We start from the raw sequence: 23,011 nt of genomic DNA on the forward strand, positions 1-23,011 counted from the left end.
GCTCCATGATAGCAGATTTTCTCTGTCTTGCTAACCACAGTATCCTCAGAAGCTAGTGTCATTTCTATCATATCACAGTGTCTCAACATTTCTTGACTATATGAATAAATTCCCTACTATATAGATGCATGGGAAACAAATAGTAGTTTTGACTTTTTGAGTACTTATTAAATACAGAGTATTTACATGCATTGTATGTAATCCTCACAAATGCCAGGCAAGATAAGTCTTATTCCCATTTCCCATCTAGAAAATTGAGAATTGAAGACATTGAAGAACTGCCCTCGGTCACATACCTAAAAATATAAGAGGAGCTGGGATTTAAACTCAGCTCTGTCTGACTCCAAAGAGTTCTCTTTCCAATATACCACGCAGACAAGTAGAACTGCTCATGATCAATAAATTTTAAACCTCACATATTTTTCCAAAATAATTCATTTTTTGCCCAACAGATACTGACCACATTAATTACTCATTTATACAAAAAGATCCTAAGTCTGTCTTGCAGAAATCATTGGAAAGCAATCTTTAAATCCAGAACAGTTTAGAATTCTGCTCCCTGAAGATTATTTATGAGAAATCCTGATAAACATACCAACTGCCTTTTCATTTTTTCAAGCATTCTGACAATATTAGGATTTGTTGTGTTATATTTCCTAACTCTCATGAGGATACAGGAATAGTTGAGAACAAAAAGGGGTATTGGGAAAATGTTGCAAGGATCAGTTTCTGAGAAACATAAAATTCTGCCATTACCTTGGGATGGCTGCTCTTTTGTCTTCAAATAAGCTCATGTAAAGAGGATTTATTATTGAGGTCCATGGCTTTCTCAATTCTTTGACAGTTATTAACACAAAAGCTTACTTGCTGAGAAAGAAAAAATAGCCTCTATTTTTAAGAAGAAGAATCACAAGCTTCTACAGAGGTAGGTCCATGAAGGACTCTTGGAAGCTCTTGGAAACGTTGAGAGTTCAAACTGAAGGGTCTCAAAAGAAAATCCTGGTATAATATTAAATTGAATACAAAACTGACAAAATGGAACAGTTAATGAAAATTAAATTATAAGTTTAAATATATAAAAATGAGAAAATAAAAGTTAATGATCTCATGGCCACATTATGTGGCAACCATATTGTTCAATCAAAATTCGTTAAACAATTGGAAAGTGCTAATTTTCGTAGTACAGGTGTTCAACAATTACCTAGGAAACATAAATTTCTAATTCTCCACTGAACTATGACAGCATTAAAAAAATGATTTTACTTTTCTTAACTTTTTAAATTACTGTTACGTATTTTATCATAGAAAGTACATAAACAGAATGTGATCTTTTTATTCCAATTTTCTTTTAAAATAAAAAAAATAACCTGCATACTCTGTATTTCACCACAGTTTGAAATGTCTTGTTGATATATGACATATTCAATTTCAAAAGAAGGATAAAGCAGGAATATAACTGAGCAACAGCAGGCATTTGAGACTGCGATACCGTTTTGCCTCCTCTGAATGTAGGTAGCACGAATCATTTTTAGGACTCAGCACACAAGTAGTGTACCCGATAATTAATTTGTATTATGTGTTTTATACATCACAAGCAGCACAATAAATATGTAATAATATGTTGATTTCTGGAAAGCTGTATGGAAAACTTGGTAACATTTTGTACATTTAGAAAAAATGTAGGCTTCTAATATACAAAATAGATCTATATGCCTAAATTATTTAAACTAAGCTTTACTTAATTAATGATGTGTACGAAAGAATAAGGAGAAAGAAGGAATAGGGAAAACTAATGAAAAATATCCTCCTTTCTTTCCTCTATTTTTTCATTCAAAAATTATAAGTGAATACCTACTATGTGTTGTGCATATGTTCATGGTAGAGAGGAGAACAGAGCTGATCCCTGCTCTCAGGAAATTTATGCACTTGAATTATAAAAGTGAGTTCAATTTATGCCTCCTATCTTCTCTATTCCTCAACAGACACCTCCTTGTTTCTTCAGCAAGTCCAATTATTTTGTTATAAAATGTTGCAAACATAGCAATAATCATAACCATAACTTATAACACTTATTGAAGCCCTCTGGATATTCCTTCCCCATCCCATTCCTCTTCCTTTTTACCAGATGTAACCAATACGCTGAATTGGACATTAATCACTCCCTGGTATGTTTTTTTATTTTAACATTTTATATGAATGGCATCATATTATACTTCTACAACTCCCCGTTTATTTTCATTATTATATTTTACATATTTATTTGTTATACTTTTTAAAAATAACATACACGTTTTCAGCTCAAAAGCTAGCAACAATCCAAGAAACACGCTAGAAACAATCCAAGTCAAGGTGATGACAAATATACCACTATTATTTAATCTTGTTTTGGAGATACTGGCCAACACAATTAGACAAGAGAAGGACATGAAGTATAAAATTGTAAAAGAGGAGGTAAAACCATCCCTATTTGTTTATACCTGGAAATGTGAAGAGAATCAACTGAAACACTGCAATAAGCAGAAGAGAATTCAGTGAGCACCTCTATTTGTAATATGAGGAAAATCAAAAGTAGATAACAAAAAATAAAATAATATAGATTATTCAAGACAACTATTAAATTCTGTACCCATATTCTTCTAATTACCTCTCTAAATTTCAAGACTGATTGAAGCAAGAATACTACTCACTGTGTGTATTTCTAAGAAGAGCAAATCAATATATTAAATAAGCAATTCACATTTAAGAGATAAGTCAGATGCTAACATAAGTTACAACAGATTTCAGTGGTATTCCAGACCACTCTTCTCTATTAAGAGCCATAAAATTATAGAGACAGAAGGTATTTTACTTAGAGGATGGTTCATTTGATCCACTCTTTTTACTCTACTGATAGAGAAGCCATTCTTAAAATACATAATTTACCTCCCCAGGGTCCCACAATTACTTAATAGTAGAGCTGGAATCAGAATTCAAGTCTCCTAAGTTGCTGTCTGGAACTGTTTGTCATGATGAGCCAGTAGTGACCATAATGAATCAATATGATTTTAAATCTAATGCTGGGGACTCCCCTGGTGGTCCAGTGCATAAGAGTCTGCGCTCCCAACGCAGGGGGCCTGGGTTTGATCCCTGGTCGGGGAACTAGATAATGCGTGCATGCCGCAACTAAGAGTTCTCATGCCACAACTAAGAGTCTGCATGCCACAACTAAGAGGCCGCAAGCTGCAAATAATAAGTCCACATGCCGCAACTAAGAAGCCCGCATGCCACAACAAAGATCCCACGTGCCACAACTAAGATCCGGCACAGCCAAAATAAATAAATAAATAAAATTAAATTTAAAAAAAATAAATCAAATGCTGGCAAAAATAGAGCATGCATAAAAACAAAAAATGTTGCTGACGTTGTGTGTGTGTGGGTGGTGTGCATTTAGGTATTCTAAGAATTGAACCGATTTTATATTGTAAAATAATTGTGTATTCTTACCCAAAGTATCTACATGAGCACAGTGGAGAGTGTATATACATTAGGCCTCAGATAAATCTATCTGAATCCTGTTTTGGCACTTACTATTGGTGTGACCTTGGGAAAGTTACATGACCTCTCAGTCTCAGTTTCCTTACCTGTAAAATGTAAAAAAATTAAAAACTAACCTCAAAAAACAGCCTTTGGGGATTGGAAGTATGATTATGCATGCAAACTATACTAGTAAAATGTTTACATTTACTAGCAAAATGTGTTACACAGTAGGTGCTGAAAACAATGGCAGCTATTATATTATAGAATTTAAAATACATTTCCAAAAACCAGGGTCGAAAGTTGAGCTCAGATGTACATGGTTGGAGAAAGTGCTTTTTCTTTTTACCAGGATAAAAATGATCAGTTTTGCTTCCTTTTCTAACTACAGTTTTAGTATTTCAATACAAATGGTAATTATAATGTTAAGAATTACTTAAACTTATAATATAGAAATGTTTTCTACTGTTTATTAACCTACAAATATGTGAATGTCTACTATGTGCCAGGTTCTGTTCTAGGAGATGGAGAAACAAGTGGTAAACAACAGCATGTCTTTGTCCTCAGAGATCTTAAACTTCAACAGGAAAGAGACAATAAACTATTAACAGATAAATAATTTCATATTTTGATGTAGTGGAAAAAACAAAGGAAAGGAATACAATGTGTGGGAGCACAGTTTTCCTTAGACAAGGTAGTGAGGGAAGTTCCTCTACTAAAGAGGTGGCATTCAGGCTGAGACGTGAATGATTTGAAAGAGCCAGTCAGGTACTAATCTGTGAGAAGAGAATGTCCAGGCATCGGGAACAAGGGCAAAGGGCCCTATAGTACAAATGAGCTCAGCCTGTATGACCACCAGTATATGTGGCAGGAGGCAATGTTAGGTTGCCTTTGTAAGCCACACTGGTTATTCCATTTACAGTGAGAAGCCACTGAAGGGTTTAATACTAGTAATATGATTTTGAGTTTTAAGCTTATTTTAGTTGCTGTACAGAGAAGGAAGAGTAGAGGTTATAGGTAAGAATGAAAATAGGGAAATAAGGCAGAAGACAACTGCAACAGTATAAATCAGAAATGATGGTGGTGTGGAGCACTGCAGTAGTGGTGGGAATGGAAAGATGTATGACATGATTCTGAGTCAGGACAGGCTGCGAGGTAGAAATTGGGGAATAAACAAAAGAGAGTAATTAGGAATGATTCCTGTTTGGGGCACACAAAAATGGTAGTAGTGAGTTAGGAAAGACTAAGAGAGAAGTAAGTTGTGATGGGAGTGGGAGTGAGGAAGGATCAGGAAAAAAAATTCTATTTCAGCAACATTAAGCTTGAGACAATCTTTAGCTATCCAATGGGAATGTCAGGCAAAAATGAGGATACATGAATTTAGATCTTGAGGGAGGAGTTCAGGGCTACCAATAGAAATCTGGAAGTCCCCAACTTATAGATGAGACTATATGCATTCATCTAGGGAATGGCATACAGAGAAGAAAAGGGTCCCAAGGACTACGCCATGATAATAAAACTTGGGTACAGGTGGAGAATTCAGCTAAGAAGACTGAGAAAGAGTTCCCATTTATGTAGAAAGAATATTAGGGGACTCTGAGGGTCATAGAAACAAAGATAAGAAAATGTTTCAAGAAAGAGGGAATGGTCGACATTGTCAAATGATGTTGAGAGGTCAGATAAGATTCAGGACAGGCATGACTACTGAGAAAGAGATAGCAAGTGATCTTAACAAGAGCTATTTTAATGGAGTAGTAGGGATCAAAGGCTGGCTGACATAGTTAAAGAGGGAGATGCCATTTTGCACTTTGTTCTTACTCTTTAATTTCAAGAACAAAGATGTAATGACTGGGGCTATAGCAGCCATCTTTGAACTATGATGGAAAAACCAAAAGAATCATGGTAAAATTACTCCTGGTAGCCTGGGCTGCTGACAATACTATTTCTTTGGGCTTTCTGTTATGTGTTATATTTTATATCTCTATATTAATCAAACCTTTCCTACAGCATAAAAATATCCCTTCCCTAAAAATAATATATGATACGTTTTCTCTCCTGGTCTCTAAGACTTTCAGTCTGAATAAAAAACAAAAAACAACTGCAGCACTAATTTGCACTAACAGTGAGTCTACTGCATTTACTGTAAAAAGAATACCTTTTCAATATCTCCTTTTAGGTTTGCATGTCCTAGTTATGCTGGAAATGAACATATGGAGCTGAATGTAGGTATGAAAGGAAAACTTTCACACATAGCAGGGTTCTATAAATGCTTTTAAAAACACGTGCAGATGTGTTCCTTTATACCTTCAACCATAAACAGTCAAATCAGAATGATCTTTCCAACTTCAATTGAGTACTCTGAAAATTAACTCTACATGACTGTAATCAGGAGGTATATAATATTTTTGAACTCTTTCACTTATTTTTTTTATAAACATTTCCAATTTTAGAGGAAAAAAGAGAAAATGGAGGTACTGAGTATAGACAACTATTTAGAAGTTTTGCTGTAGTACAGAAATGGGCAATAACTGGAGAAGGGATGAGGTGAAGTTCTCCAAAAGATTGGGAAATGTTAAAACATGTCAAAGGAAATGAAGAAATTCTTCTCGAAGGAACTAAGATATTTTCTATCTGATATTCCTCTGGTACTAGTTTCAAATATAAAGTCTTAGATCATACCAAAATTATTTGCTTTCAAAATATAATTCTGTAACATGTAAATAAATATTCTATTACAGGAATTCTCATATTTTGATTGTAAAGTACTAGGAACTATGTCATAAACATACTGTCATAAGCCTAGATTTTCCAATGAAACATTCTAAAATAACACTAGAATTGATTTAATATAGTTAATAATAATTCATAATAAAGAATTTAGTCTCAACACATGCAAGAGTCTATTTGCCATTGGTTTTTAAAAAATTTTTTCTTATGAAATATGCTTTTATATTTTCCCTAGTGGTACTATCACATATATCTATAACACATGTTAGTTTTCACTTTCATTAGACTATTTCATGATGATAAAAACAAAGCACATGATTATTTGATTAGAAAAACAGTTCTTTGTTTGATTAAATTAATTATATTAATACAAAATTTTCTTTACAAAATGCCACGAAACTGTGCTGCTTTAGGCAAATGGCAGTGTTAAAACTGGATAAAATAAAATACTTCCATAAATTGTAACAAGTGAATCAGCAACTTTTTATAGTATTATATATTTCATATATAATACAAATTATAAGTTTATATATTTATATAAATATTTATAAAATATATTTATTATACTGTTATTTTACAATATATATTATATACTATGTATATTTTATATATTTATATCATAAAAATAATTTGGAAATGCTAAATTCTTTTCTGCTCATAGTGAAGTAATTGCCTTGTAGACATTTTGGAAGTTAGCTCTTTTTCAGTTTATTTAAGTTTGTAGAAATGACAATGATGCACAGTGGTTTTAAAATAATATGCATTTTTCAGATATGAAGGTATATGCACATAAGAATTGTTTTTCCTTCTAGATCCTCACTGAAATGGCCAATGGAATTTTAAAAACATGAGACAGAGAGAGAGAGAGAGAGAGAGCGAGAGAGAGAGGGAAGGAAGGAGGGAAGGAGGGAGGAAGGGGATGTAAGTAAGAATATACGCCTATAATAGTAGTGGAATTGAGGGAAGAGTCCTACCACTTTCTAAAAATATCAAGAATATTTGCTGGGACCCATCAAACCAGGTTATTTCCACTGCTCCTGGTTTTAACAGTATCTTGAGTTCTTCCATAGTTTTCATCTCATTTGTCTATATTCTCTTTTAGACTATAAGCATCAAGAGGAAGGGGTTATGTCCTTTCATGGATACCACAGTACTCCCAACAACTATTACTGGGCCCTACACTTACAAAAGGCTCAGTAAATATTTGTAAAATGAAGGCAAGAAGAAACGCTAAAAAGAAATACATCAATATGCCAACAGTGGTAATCCCTGGGAAGTAGATTATGAGTTTTGTTTTCTTTATCCATTTCTCTGCATTTTTCAAATTATCTATAACAAACATGTATTAGTTGCATAATGCGAACAAAATAATTAATACATTTAAAAACACAGTTCAAAGTAATTTTTCACTTAATTCCTTACACAATAGATAAGCAATATGAAAAAAGTAGTAATTAAAATAAATTAATGCTACGTAGTTATTTATAGAAAACTTTTATGCTAAATGAAGTTTATATATTTTATTTGTAAATTACTGTAACACACCATCTTCAAAAAATTATCTAAGGATGTATTTTAGCATATAGACCTTAGTTCAATAAAATTTTGTTCTTCATTAGGAAAAGGCAATACCAAGTCAAAGTCAGGAAATGTAATCTGAAGTCGCAAAGCATGTGAAATATTTCTAACGTTACTAACACCTTTTAATGTCTAATTTTTAAGTAATGCAGATCAAGTGTTATATAGCTTGCTCCTATCCTAAACAAATATTTAACTACAAAAAAATAGATAAGCAGCTAGCAGTACTAAATTACAGGGCTACATCGTGTGTATGAGCAGAAAAGAAAATTCTAGATTTTTCAAACTGATAACTTTTTTGACATTAGCCCACTAGCCATTAAGTCATTAATGTCTTATCACTGTATATCTATGTAGAATAATAATTTGGTTTTGAGAACTTAAAAGTAGAAAACTATGAACTATTAACATAAGAACTATTTCACTTTTTTTGTTGTTTTTGCATTTTAGGAATTTTTTGATGATCTTGTATAGTGAACATGTGACTAAAACAAAACCTTACCATTATTTTTCCCTATCAAACATAACAGGATCTTCTTTAAGCTAGGTTTGTGATGATAGGTTGAGCTTCTCATACTATTTTTAATAAAATACTGCTTCCTTACTTTAATATAGGGAAAGGAAAATGCTGATGTTATCTTGGTTATAAGCTTGCTGCTGAAATGATTTAGATAGTTTTCTCTTCCATACAATATCAGTATAAGGCCTTTCTTTTCAAGAAATGAATTATAGCTGATACTTCAAATCTCTTTTATCTGTATCAGTTGAGAAAAATGAGAAAACATAAATATTTATTCTATATAAACAGAACAGACGCAAGATGTAGATAAAAATGATCCATTATGGAGCAGTGAATAATTGCTATTTGTATCACAATCTGAAGAGAAAAGGGCATCAAGTATTTCTACCAGCTTTAAATATGAGGATACCTAAAGTTACTGAGAAAATAAAAAATCTGTAATTTTATGTGTTTGGGATAATGTGTTTATGGTTCATGATTTTGCATTGATAATAAATTTAACATTGTTCTCTATAGCATACTTTGGAGGAAACTCAATAAAACTTTGCTGTAATTGAGAAGCATCTGTAGCGGCAAACCAACCACAACCTGCACCAAAAAAAAGTTTAAGAAATCCTAATGTAAAAATAATAAACAGTGAAGCTATTTAAGTAAATTATTCCTTTACTTTGCCATTTCTGATATCTAGATATTCAAAAGGTAACCACCAAAAAATGTGCAGGCAAATTCTCATACTCTGATAATTTGAGGAAAATATACTAGCATTTTTTTTCTTCCATGAAGCAGTAGTTTTACACATTTGGAGAGACTACATGGAAAGGAGAAGGCAATATTAAGTAGGAACAGCAATATCATTAATAAAGTGACATAAGCATAAAAACTTACAGGTGCTAGAAATAATTTTAAACTAGGTTTTAAAGACTGAAACACAAAAATACCTATAATCAGAGATTCACATACTACACTGATGCAAAATGAAGCTGATAATTCCAAAGAATGTCATCTGTACCTTGATTAAACCTCCTGGAAGAACTGTGTATCAAATTATGCTCTTGATGAAATTCAGACTATTATATAACACAATGCATGGAAAATTTTAAAATAACTTATTTTGTATCAAAATGATAATATTTTTATTCTGTCTACATATGCCAAACATTATAAGCTCAATTAGATAATCATGGAAATTACATAATACTTAAGAATTATATAGGCGCTGTAAGATATTTAACCACAAACGTACATAAACAAGCACTGGGCATTAGTACTATATAGGAGAAAGACCAAAGGACTTGGAGACAGAAAGTCAAAGTCCTCATTGGTGGCCCTGCCACTTATCATGGGTCTTCAACAATTCATTCACAAACCTCTTGGAACTCTAGATTTCTTAACTAGTGATAACCTTGAGGGAAAAAAGGTCTAAGGCAATTTGACCAGTTGATCTGTAACTTTATAAAGTCACTTCTAGATTTAAATTCTAAGATTCCACTATTTTAAATGAATGAGAAGTAAACCATTATGAATAAGACTCAAGGTGAAACTTGTATTTTCCTCAAATAACCTTGGGGAACCAATTCTCTCCCTGGGTAAATGCTTTATAATTCTAGCTATCTGAATTTTTAAGGCAGACGTTACTTTTTTAGGTAAGCCTGAGCACATCTGCAGTATCTACTGACCTCTTTTATTAGCAATAATTTAATATCATATGAAATTCAACACTAAGAGCCTGAGTTAAAAATTGAGATGCTAGAAAATAAGTATTCACATAACCCTCTGTTGAAAAAACCATGAAATAGTACTATTTCCATATATGATTCCATATTAATCTAGAAACCATAGGTTATAAGTCTATAATCAAATTTATACATGATCCTATTTTTCTCAATCTTTTTTGACAACTATTATATAAAGAGCTTCTCTAAGTTCGTAGGCATCTCTTATCCTTTGGGTTATGAAAAATCAAACACACATGTAACAAAATAGTTTGGTTTTGCTCACAAATCTGGATAAAAATAACATGGGATTAGTAACAATAGTAATAATTATAATAATAATAATCACGATGGTATGTGTTACAATTTATAGAGAATTTAATGGGCCAGTAATTATGCTAGGCATTCTACATATGCTATTCTCTGATGTTCAGAACTTGCCTACACAATATTACCTTTACTTTACTGATGAGGAAATACAAACTCAGAAGGCTTAAGGAATTTGCCCCAGAGTGGCAAAGCTACTAAGTGGAGGAGCAGATATTCAAATCCAGGTCTATCTGATTATAAACCTGATGTTCCACAGGCATATTTTACTTAAGGTCAATTTTACAAAAACTGACATATAAAAAAAGAGGTTTAACTCACAGATAATAAACATAAAATAATATTGGCTTCTTGACATTTATATGAGAAGACTGACTGTATACCAGAGATGTTTCCGAGGAATTGAACATTTCTGTGTCAGTAAGTACTTGGGAACAATTTCAGATAATGCCAAAATCTGCAGTGTACTGCCATTTTACCAACACGAAGTCTTTCATTTTATCATAAAGTACAGAAATATCAATCCTATTATATGAACCTCTTTCAAATCGTATCATTTAAACCTCTTTGCTTGAACTCTTAGTTTCTTTAAATACTTCTATGTAGAATATTCTTATAGTTTGTCCACTGCATGGTTAAAAAAAAAAAAAAAAGGAAATTTACAAATCTATAGCTCATTGTTGCTGAACAATGAAAGATCACAACATAAAAGCTTGAAAAATATCTACACAAAATTAAGAATGTAAGCAAAATGTTACTTCCTCCTAGATTGTATTTTCTTCTGTATCTGTATTCATATACATAGACACCTAGCAAAAATATAGGCCTGTATATGTCAGGATCTACTGTAACAGCTCCAGTCTAGATGAAATGTGGGTTTAGTGAGTTGTTTTAAAAGTGAAATTTAATTAAAAAGAATAAAATCAGGTACATCACACATAGTAAGGATAACAAAGTAAGTTTTGTTTTAGTGTAGAGTGTGCATATATATGTACAGGGTGTGTGTACGATAGAGTCTTGTGAAGAGTAGGGGGTGTGTGAAGGGCTATGTGTAGAGTTGTACGTAGGAACATCTGTAGGAATGTATGTGGGGGGGTGTACAGGGGTATGAGAAGGTTGATGTATGTGTATAATCACGTATATGAATGTGTGTAGGGTCCTCATAAGCCAGGTTATCCCCACACACAGACAGGAATCTAGAAGTCAATGTGTGGACTTGCTGATCACAATGATGCATTAGTACATTATTAGGAATAGTACATTAAGTCATATCCTATGGAAAATGTTACTCAACTCTCATCAATTCTGTTTTGATTTACTATACCTTTTGTACCTTAAAAGGTTCAAAAAATTACTTGTCATATATTTCATTTTTTGTAATTTAGTTTTGATTTCTTTTGGAAACAAAGCTAAATGCCTGGCATGCTCCAGACATTTGCCTTTTAACATTTTAAATTACCTATATTTAGGGTTAGTTTAAAATAGATACATTCTTCATTTAAATTTTACTACAACTTTGTAAAATCCTTTAAATTTGATTTCAAACCAAAGGCTGATGATTTCTCTTTCTTTAATTTCCTCTCAATATGAAGTTCATAAGAGGGTGACAATTAGTTAACTTCATTAGGCTAACTTGATCATGTTCTCCCCTAGGTCAATATGTAAAGTTACTCAAATAGAGAGCAGAGCTTAAAAAATTAATCTTCCTATACAATGAAAATAATACTAAGTCATTATTAAATACCTCAATATCAGAAGAAATAAGTGAGTATACATTGAAATAAATACAGTGACTAAAAGGTTAAACATGGGTAAATGCTCAATTTTTAATAACAGTAACAACACAAATTACTTAAACATTTTCTCTTAGTATGTCTCATTAATAAATCTGTAATTTTAAAATAAATGAATTCTTTGCTACAGACAAATTTTGCTTTAAATTACTCAAAACTAAAAAATACTTAGAAATGAATGACAATGAAAACATGATGACCCAAAACCTATGGGATGCAGGAAAAGCAGTTCAAAGAGGGAAGTTTATAGCAATTCAAACTCACCCCAAGAAACAAGAAAAATCTCAAATAAACAATCTAACCCTACACCTAAAGCAACTAGAGAAAGAAGAACAAAGAAAACCCAAAGTCAGTAAAAGGAAAGAAATCATAAATATCAGAGCAGAAATAAATGAAACAGAAATGAAGAAAACAATAGCAAAGATCAATAAAACTAAAAGTTGGTTCTTTAAGAAGATAAACAAAATTGATAAACCCTTAGCCAGTCTCATCAAGAAAAAAAGGGAGAGGATGCAAATCAATAAAATTAGAAATGAAAAAGGAGAAATCACAACTGACACTGCAGAAATACAAAGGATTATAAGAGACGACTACAAACAACTATATGCCAATAAAATGGACAAGCACGAAGAAATGGACAAATTCTTGGAAAGGTACAATTTTCCAAGACTGAATCAGGGAGAATTAGAAAATATAAACAGACCTATCACAAGTAACAAAATTGAAACTGTAATTTAAAATCTTCCAACAAACAAAAGTCCAGGACCAGATGGCTTCACAAGCGAATTCTATCAAACATTTAGAGAACAGCTAACACTGATCCTTCTCAAACTCTTCCAAAAATTGCAGAGGGGAGGAACACTCCCAAATTCGTTCTATGAAGCCACCATCACCCTGATGCCAAAACCAGAAAAAGATATCACAAAAAAAGGAAATTATAGACCAATATCACTGATGAACATCAATGCAAAAATCCTTAATAAAATACTAGCTAACAGAATCCAACAACATATTAAAAGGATCATACACCATGACCAAATGGAATTTATCCCAGGAATGCAAGGATTCTTCAATATATGCAAATCAATCAATGTGATACACCATATTAACAAATTACAGAATAAAAACCATATGATCATCTCAATCGATGCAGAAAAAGCTTTTGACAAAATTCAACACCAATTTATGATAAAAACTCTCCAGAAAATGGGCACAGAGGGAACCTACCTCAACATAATAAAGGCCATATACGACAAACCTGCAGCAAACATCATACTTAATGGTGAAAAACTGAAAGCATTTCCACTAAGATCAGGAACAAGACAAGGATGTCCACTCTCGCCACTCTTATCCAACATAGTTTTGGAAGTCCTAGCCACGGCAATCAGAGAAGAAAAAGAAATAAAAGGAATACAAATTGGAAAAGAAGAAGTAAAACTGTGACTGTCTGCAGATGACATAATACTATACATAGAAAATCCTAAAGATGCCACCAGAAAACTACTAGAACTAATCAATGAATTTGGTAAGGTTGCAGGATACGAAATTAATGCACAGAAACCTCTGGCATTCCTATATACTAACAATGAAAAATCAGAAAGAGAAATTAAAGAAGACAATCCCATTTACCACTGCAACAAAAAGAATGAAATACCTAGGAATAAACCTACCTAAGGAGGTGAAAGACCTGTACCCAGAAAACTATAAAACACTGATGAAAGAAATCAAAGATGACATAAACAGATGGAGAGTATACCATGTTCTTGGATTGGAGGAATCAATATTGTGAAAATGACTATACTACCCAAAGCAATCTACAGATTCAATGCAACCCCTATCAAATTACCAATGGCATTCTTCACAGAACTGGAACAAAATATTTTACAATTTGTATGGAAACACAGAAGACCCTGGATAGCCAAAGCAATCTTGAGAAAGAAAAATGGAGCTAGAGGAATCAGGCTCCCTGACTTCAAACTATACTACAAAGCTACAGTAATCAAGACAGTATGGTACTGGCACAAAAACAGAAATATAGATCAATGGAACAGGATAGAAAGCCCAGAGATAAACCCATGCACATATGGTCACATAATTTATGACAAAGGAGGCAAGAACATACAATGAAAAAGGCAGCCTCTTCAATAAGTGGTGCTGGGAAACTAGACAGTTACATGTAAAGAATGAAATTAGAACACTACCTGACACCATACACAAAAATAAACTCCAAATGGATTAAAGACCTAAATGTAAGACCAGACACTATATAACTTTTAGAGGAAAACACAGGAAGAACACTCTTCGACATAAACCACAGCAAGATCTTTTTTGATCCACCTCCTAGAGTAATGAAAATAAAAACAAAAATAAACAAATGGGACCTAATGAAACTTAAGAGCTTTTGCACAGCAAAGGAAACCATAAATAAGACGAAAAGACAACCCTCAGAATGGGAGAAAATATTTGCAAATGAAACAACTGACAAAGGATTAATCTCCAAAATATGCAAACAGCTCATGGAGCTCAATATCAAAAAACAAACAACCTAATTAAAAAATGGGTGGAAGACCTAAATAGACATTTCACCAAGGAAGACATACAGATGGCCAAGAGGCACATGAAAAGATGCTCAACGTCACTAATTATTAGAGAAATGCAAATCAAGTACAATGAGGTATCACTTCAGACCAGTCAGAATGGCCATTATCAAAAAATCTAGAAACAATAAATGCTGGAAAGGGTGTGGTGAAAAGGCAACCCTCCTGCACTGTTGGTGGGAATGTAAATTGATACAGCCACTATGGAAAACAGTATGGAGATTCCTTAAAAAACTAAAAATAGAACTACCATATGACCCAGCAATCCCACTACTGGGCATATAACCTGAGAAAACCATAATTCAAAAAGAGGCATGTAGCCAAAGCAATCTTGAGAACGAAAAATGGAGCTGGGGGAATCAGGCTCCCTGACTTCAGACTATATTACAAAGCTTCAGTAATCAAGACAGTTTGGTACTGGCACAAAAACAGAAATATAGATCAATGGAACAGGATAGAAAGCCCAGAGATAAACCCACACACATATGGGCACCTTATTTTTGATAAAGGAGGCAAGCATATACAGTGGAGAAAAGACAGCCTCTTCAATAAGTGGTGCTGGGAAAATTGGACAGGTACATGTAAAAGTATGAAAATAGAACACTCCCTGACACCATGCACAAAAATAAACTCAAAATGGATTAAAGACCTAAGTGTAAGGGCAGACACTATCAAACTCTTAGAGGAAAACATAGGCAGAACACTCTATGACATACATCACAGCAAGATTCTTTTTGACCCAGCTCCCAGAGAAATGGAAATAAGAACACAAATAAACAAATGGGACCTAATGAAACTTAAAAGCTTTTGCACAGCAAAGGAAACCATAAACAAGACCAAAAGACAACCATCAGAATGGGAGAAAATATTTGCAAATGAAGCAACTGACAAAGGATTAATCTCCAAGATTTACAAGCAGCTCATGCAGCTCAATAACAAAAAAACGAACAACCCAATCCAAAAATGGGCCGAAGACCTAAATAGACATTTCTCCAAAGAAGATATACAGATGGCCTACAGACACATGAAAGAATGCTCAACATCATTAATCATTAGAGAAATGCAAATCAAAACTACAATGAGATATCATCTCACACCGGTCAGAATGGCCATCATCAAAAAATCTAGAAACAATAAATGCTGGAGAGGGTGTGGAGGAAAGGGAACACTCTTGCACTGTTGGTGGGAATGTAAATTGATACAGCCACTATGGAGAACAGTATGGAGGTTCCTTAAAAAACTACAAATAGAACTACCATACGACCCAGCAATCCCACTACTGGGCATATACCCTGAGAAAACCATAGGTCAAAAAGAGTCATGTACCAAAATGTTCATTGCAGCTCTATTTACAATAGCCAGGACATGGAAGCAATCTAAATGTCCATCGACAGATGAATGGATAAAGAAGATGTGGCACATATATACAATGGAATATTACTCAGCCATAAAAAGAAATGAAATGGAGGTATTTGTAATGAGGTGGATGGAGTTAGAGTCTGTCATACAGAGTGAAGTAAGTCAGAAAGAGAAAAACAAATACAGTATGCTAACACATATATACGGAATCTAAGGGGAAAAAAAAAAAAAAAGGCCATGAAGAACCTAGTGGCAAGACGGGAATAAAGACACAGACCTACTAGAGAATGGACTTGAGGATATGGGGAGGGGGTGGGGTGAGATGTGACAGGGTAAGAGAGTGTCATGGACATATATACACTACCAAATGTAAAATAGATAACTAGTGGGAAGCAGCCGCATAGCACAGGGAGATCAGCTCGGTGCTTTGTGACCATCTAGAGGGATGGGATGGGGAGGGTGGGAGGGAGGGAGATGCAAGAGGGAAGAGAAATGGGAACATATTGTATATGTATAACTGATTCACTTTGTTATAAAGCAGAAGCTAACACACCATTGTAAGGCAATTATACTTCAATAAAGATGTTAAAAAAAAAAAAAAAAAAAAAAAAAAAAAAAAAAAAAAGAGGCATGTACCACAATGTTCATTGCAGCACTATTTACAATAGCCAGGACGGGGAAGCAACCTAAATATGCATCGACAGATGAATGGATTAAGAAGATGTGGCAAATATATACAATGGAATATTACTTAGCCATAATAAAACGAAACTGAGTTATTTGTAGTGAGGTGGATGGATCTAGAGTCTGTCATACAGAGTGAAGTAAGTCAGAAAGAGAAAAACAAATACCATATGCTAAAGGATATATATGGAATCTAAAATAAATGGTACTGATGAATGCAGTGGCAGGGCAGGAATAAAGACACAGACGTAGAGAAAGGAGTTGAGGACACGGGGGTATGGGGAAGGGGCAGCTGGGGCAAAGTGAGAGTAGCATCGACATATATACACTACCAAATGTAAAATAGATAGCTAGTGGGAAGCAGCCACATAGCACAGGGAGATCAGCTTGGTGCTTTGCAACGACCTAGAGGGGTGAGATAGGGAGGGTGGGAGGGAGGCTCAAGAGGGAGGGGATATGGGGACATATGTATGCATATGGCTGATTCAGTTTGTTGTACAACAGAAACTAACACAGCATTATGAAGCAATTATACTCCAATAAAGATGTATAAAAAAATAAATAAATAAAATAAGTCAATTCTTTGCCAGGGACAAAATTTGCTTTAAATTAACTCAAAACTAATGGCTTTCTATTGTTAATTCCAGTGAGGCTGAAAGAATCTATCTAAAAAAACTTTCTGCTGTAAAACAAAATTTTTCTTATATATAAATATTTTGAATATAAAAGCAAAAATATACTTTTTCACAGATATTCCTGCTCCCTGAATTTTTTGTAATAGGAATATCTTCAAGCCTTTGGCTTCATTAGATTTTTAAAACTCATATGGGGGAAAAATAAAATATTTGTTCTAAAAACAACATTCTCCCCAAGGTATAAAAGCAGGAAAAATATTACAACCGTATGTTTCTGTTTGGATTACTAGGGCTCCAAAATCACTTGTTACATGGGCTCCAAATTCACTTAAAAAGGAGTACAATTTTTGAAAAGAAAGTTTTTATATTTTATGGCTCAAGTCAAGGAGTTAACGTTTTAGTGACAGTGAACCAAATGAAAATGGAGCTTGTATCTAAAAAATAGAAATCTTCAAGTTGTAAAACTAACACAATGTTAGTAGTGGTTATTCCCTGAATGATTTTTATTTTCATCTTTATATATTATTCTATAATAAGCACATATGCTTATAACTTTCAAAAAAGTAATTAAAATTATGACCATTTACCATAGACATCATAATTAGACTAAACAAAATCTTTTCATCTTACTACCTAAATATCTAGACAAGTTACACTGAAGAAACAAAAAAATTTCTCAGTCTCATATATCCAACCTTACATTTATATCTATTCATTGACTTTTTTAGCTTTGATATACAAAACATTTGCAATATACAGTGTGATTCACATGGTTACTAATGGTAAACACACTTCTGAAAGTTTTCAGCACTTTCTAGGATCCTATAATAATGGAATATGGCAAAAGATATGCCCATCCTCCACTGTTGTCTTGTTTTTTGAGGAAAGAATAACCATGCAAAAGACTTAAACATTAAAAAGGAAAACGTAATCCATGTTTCACTTGTGAATGCTGACATGAAATTTCTGAGAATCTGGCTTCATACATAGTACAGAATACTTTACTATCGTAGTTGTATTATTTGTGGGTCAAAAGTGAATAAATATGCTAGAATAAAGAGAGCAAAAACAGCCCACAAAGGCAAAAAGGCCTAATCCTGATTTTTCAGCCCAAATAAAAATGAACAGCCCTCACTCCTTCCAGCTTGCACCTTGAAAAAGATTATTTGTAATTAAAATGCCGACAGAGAACTATTCAGCAGCAGCATTGCCACTGTGGCATACAATGTATTTGACGCTATGGAAGTCACAACAGCTGCTAACTGTACTCAGCCTCACACTCACCTTAATACGTCATGAAAAATGAAGGACTTCACAAAATAAGAAATGCAAATAGAACTGATTTTACAAAGAAAGGACAAGAAGCTAGGTTTGAAATAAGACGGTGGGCAATTTAAACTGTTGTCAACAATGTTACTTATGTGAAGCAAAAGATTACCAATTATTTTTTCCACCATCCCCCCACCTCTGTTTTTTTTAATACCGGTTGACTTTAACAAGACAGGTCTGAATGTATCATAAGTTAATTCCTTATCAGTTTTCATATATCATCCTTTACCTTGGCCAGCTGAAAATTATGCAAGCTATAAATTAGCTTTAAACAAGCTCTGAATCAGGCTAGAACTGGTTTTTGAATTAAAGAGCCTTCAGTATATTACAAGGTGCTGTCATTTTATTACCTCAATCAATTCTGCGTGGCCTGAGGTGGAAGGAAATGAATAGTGTCTTTATTTGCAATGGGTTTATCTCTTACAGCAGGCTCTGGAAATGTAACTGCAGCAATGAATTGAAAGCTAAAGTTACATTTAACATTACCAATGCAGGAAATTGTTGCTCCTTAACAAAGTTGGAGTTTCAAAGGAAAAAAAGATGTTTTTATACTGTGAAAAATATACAAAAAATTAACACTTGATTAAAATTAAATTTTATAGACTACTGAAGAAATATAGTTAAAGCCAACATTCTATTAAAATAATTTTAAATGGTCCTCAGATAAAGAAAAAAAATAAAAACACGGGCTTCCCTGGTGGCGCAGTGGTTGAGAATCTGCCTGCCAATGCAAGGGACATGGGTTCGAGCCCTGGTCTGGGAAGATCCCACATGCCGTGGAGCAACTGGGCCCGTGAGCCACAATTACTGAGCCTGCGCGTCTGGAGCCTGTGCTCTGCAACAAGAGAGGCCGCGATAGTGAGAGGCCCGCGCACCGCGATGAAGAGTGGCCCCCACTTGCCACAACTAGAGAAAGCCCTCGCACAGAAACGAAGACCCAACACAGCCATAAATAAATAAATTAATTAATTAAAAAAAAATAAAAAATAAAAACACAATGGAAGTGCTATTCTCAGTGTTTCAGAAATACTAGACATAAATGTATATTTCATCTTTATCTTAGTGAAAACTATTTCATTTCTTTTTCCTGTGCAACTAAATAGAAAAGTGAATTAGGTATTAGTCAGGTTCATTGTCACTGTTACTAGACTCTAAACCACTGATAAAAGAGCCAAAAAAAAAAAAAAAAGCCCTAACAAGTTGGTATTATTTATTGCTGTCTCCATTTTAAAGTAAGCAAATGAGGTACAGAGACATTAAGTCACTTGCCCAAATTTACACAGTTACCTAGACAATTTGATTCCAAGTCTATTCTTAAAGGAGACTATTTGACTAAGAGTACAGGGACACCAAGTACATCTAAGAGACAAATTTTCAGGAAACTGTTTGTACCAGCAGTAGTAATGAGGGACACTGATGAGGGAAGGAATAAAATCAAGTTCAGAGACTTAGAAGAGTATGTCAAGTGAAGACAGAGGTGGGTTCCAGTGACAATAGACAAACCAGCACATTTATGTGCAAGTACTCATATAACACGCATATAACAAGAATGCGTTCAGTCTTTGACAAAGCTTAATCAGAGGACTGTGTGTTGCTCTACCTAATCAATCACTGTGTACCCTTCCATAGTTTGAGTTTACTCATGATTTGCAAAATGGTTTTAGACATCTATATTTTAGCACTAAACTTGTTTTTAATTACTGGACAGATTTAATGACAATATAAAATAATTTCTGAAGTGCTCAGTGATAGATTAATAAATGACTGTAAAAAGAGCACTAACTGGCACTAAGCTAGTCATTGCTCTGCCATTAACTAGCTGTGTAAACCTGAGATTAACAAGAGGTTACTTCTGTGAGTCTTACTTCCCTTAACTGTAAAATAAAGCACTTTGAACAGATAGTATTTTTCAAATTATTTAATGCTACAAGTGGTAGTAAAATCAATTTAGTGGAGACTGATCAGCATTTTTTAATGTAAAAAGAAAAGAACAAAAATTATCAGCATGCTTTTTATTCTGTAAAATCTTTAGGTTATATGTAGCAAACTATATAAAATAAATCTCTGACTGAAAAAGCTTGTGAATCACTGGTCTAAATAATATCTCTCCTGATCCCTAACATCCTCTAAAGGGCACCAAACAGGACTTCGGTGGTTACAAATTCATGGTATAATATTTGTAACCCTTTATGATATGGTCTCCATCTACCCTCCCAACCACTTGCTTTGCATTAAAAACATATTAGCTGAAAAGACTACATTTTCTCCATTGAATTGCCTTCACTCCTTTGCCAAAGATTGGGATATTACATATACATGGGTCTGTTTCTGGGCTGTCTATTCTGTTCCACTGATCTATGTCTATTCTTTTACCTATACCACACTGCCTTGGTTACTGTAGCTTTATAGTAAGTCTTGAAGTCAGATAGTTTCAGTCCTCCAACTTTGTTCTTCTCCTTCAATACTGTCTTAGCTATTCAAGGACTTACATCTTTCCATATAAACTTTAGATCTGTTTGTCAATATCAACAAAATAACTTGCTAGGAATCTGACTGGGTTTGCACTGAATCTATCATTGAAGTTGGGAAGAACTGTCATCTTGAGAATATCAAGTAAAGTCTTTCTATCTATGTACATGGAATATTTCTCCATTTGATTTTGATTTCTTTCTCCATTTGACATTGATTTATTTCTTTGTAGTTTTCCTCATATGGATCTTGTACATATTTTGTTAGACTTATATTTTTTTTTTGGTGCTAAGGAAATTGGTATTGTGTTTTTAATTTCAAATTCCAATTGTTCATTGCTGGATATAAAAAAGTAATTGACTTTTGAATATTAAAAATTGTATGTATATGTATAGCTGATTCACTTTGTTATACAGCAGAAACTAACACACCATTGTAAAGCAATTATACTCCAATAAAAATGTTAAGAAAAAAAAGAAAAAAAAAGAAAAATTGGCATTGGTACACTTGGACATCCATGTGAAAAAAAGAAAAAAAAAAGAGTCTACATACTGATCTTATACTTTTCACAAAAATTAACTCAAAATGGTTCAGAAACCTAAATGTAAAATGCAAAACTATAAAGTTCCTAGAAGAAACAAGAGAAGATCTAGCTGACCATGGATTTGACCATGACTTTTTAGATACAACAAAAGAACCACCCATGAGAGAAAAAAATTAAGTTGAACTTCATTAAAATTAAAAACTTCTGAAACAGAAGCAACCTAAATGTCTATCAATGGATGAAGGGATAAAGAAGATGTGGCACATGTGTGTATATATATATATATATGTATATATATATATATATATATATATACATGTGCCACATCTTCTTTACATACATATATATATACACACACATACTCGGCCATAAAAAAGAATGAAACCCTGGGACTTCCCCGGCGGTCCAGTGGTTAGGACTGTGCTTCCAATACAGAGGGCATGGGTTCAATCCCTGGTTGGGGAAAACTAGGATCCCACATGCCGTGCATGGCACAGCCAAAAAAAAAAGAATGAGATCCTGCCATTTGCGACAATATGGATGGACCTTGAAGGTATTACTCTAGATGGAGAAAGACAAATACTCTATCATTTCACTCATATGTGTAATCTTAAAAAAAACAAAAAAAAAAAAACAAAAGAACAAACAAAATAAAACAAATTCATAGACACAGAGATCTGTATCTGTATCAGATATGACAAAGGACGGGCATCCAAAATATACAAAGAACTCTTAAAATTCAACAATAAGAAAACCAAATTAAGAAATGGGCAAAAGATCTGAGGAGATAGCGCACCAAAAAAGATATATAAATAGAAAATGAGCATATGAAAACATGCTCAACATCATACGTCACAAGGGAACTGCAAGTTAAAACAATAATGAGCTATCACTACACATCTATTAGAATTGCTAAAAGCCAAAACACTGACAACACTAAATGCTGACAAGGATGTGGAGCAACAAGAACTCTCATTTATTGCTGGTGGGAATGCAGAATGGTACGGTTACTTTGGAAGACAGTTTGGCAGCTTCTTACAAAACTAAACATACGTTTACCATATGATCCAACAACCATGCTCCTTGGTTCTTCCCAAATGAGTTTATGTCCACATAGAAACCTGTACATGTATGTTTATAGCAGCTTTATTCATAATTGCCAAAACTTGGAAGCAACCAAGATTGTTGTATTATACAACAAACTAATTGTACTCATACATTTTC

The 23,011-nt window shown here is 33.6% G+C and overlaps 1 protein-coding gene across 12 annotated transcripts in view; it reads right to left on the reverse strand.

The window, feature by feature from the left end:
* PHF14 (PHD finger protein 14) overlaps positions 1 to 23,011 on the reverse strand; it is a 198,173-nt gene that overhangs the window by 17,702 nt on the left and 157,460 nt on the right. Inside the window, exon 19 of one of the 12 annotated variants that reach the window (XM_082471730.1) lies at positions 3,568 to 3,620. The exons of 9 other annotated variants lie outside the window; for them this stretch is intronic. In XM_082471730.1, the coding sequence (XP_082327856.1) occupies positions 3,568 to 3,620 (53 nt within the window). 2 more of the 12 variants (XM_082471732.1, XM_082471733.1) reach the window with 2 other exon arrangements.

This window comes from Balaenoptera physalus (assembly GCF_965194825.1).
Source record: "Balaenoptera physalus genome assembly, chromosome: 8".
Lineage (NCBI taxonomy): Eukaryota > Metazoa > Chordata > Mammalia > Artiodactyla > Balaenopteridae > Balaenoptera > Balaenoptera physalus.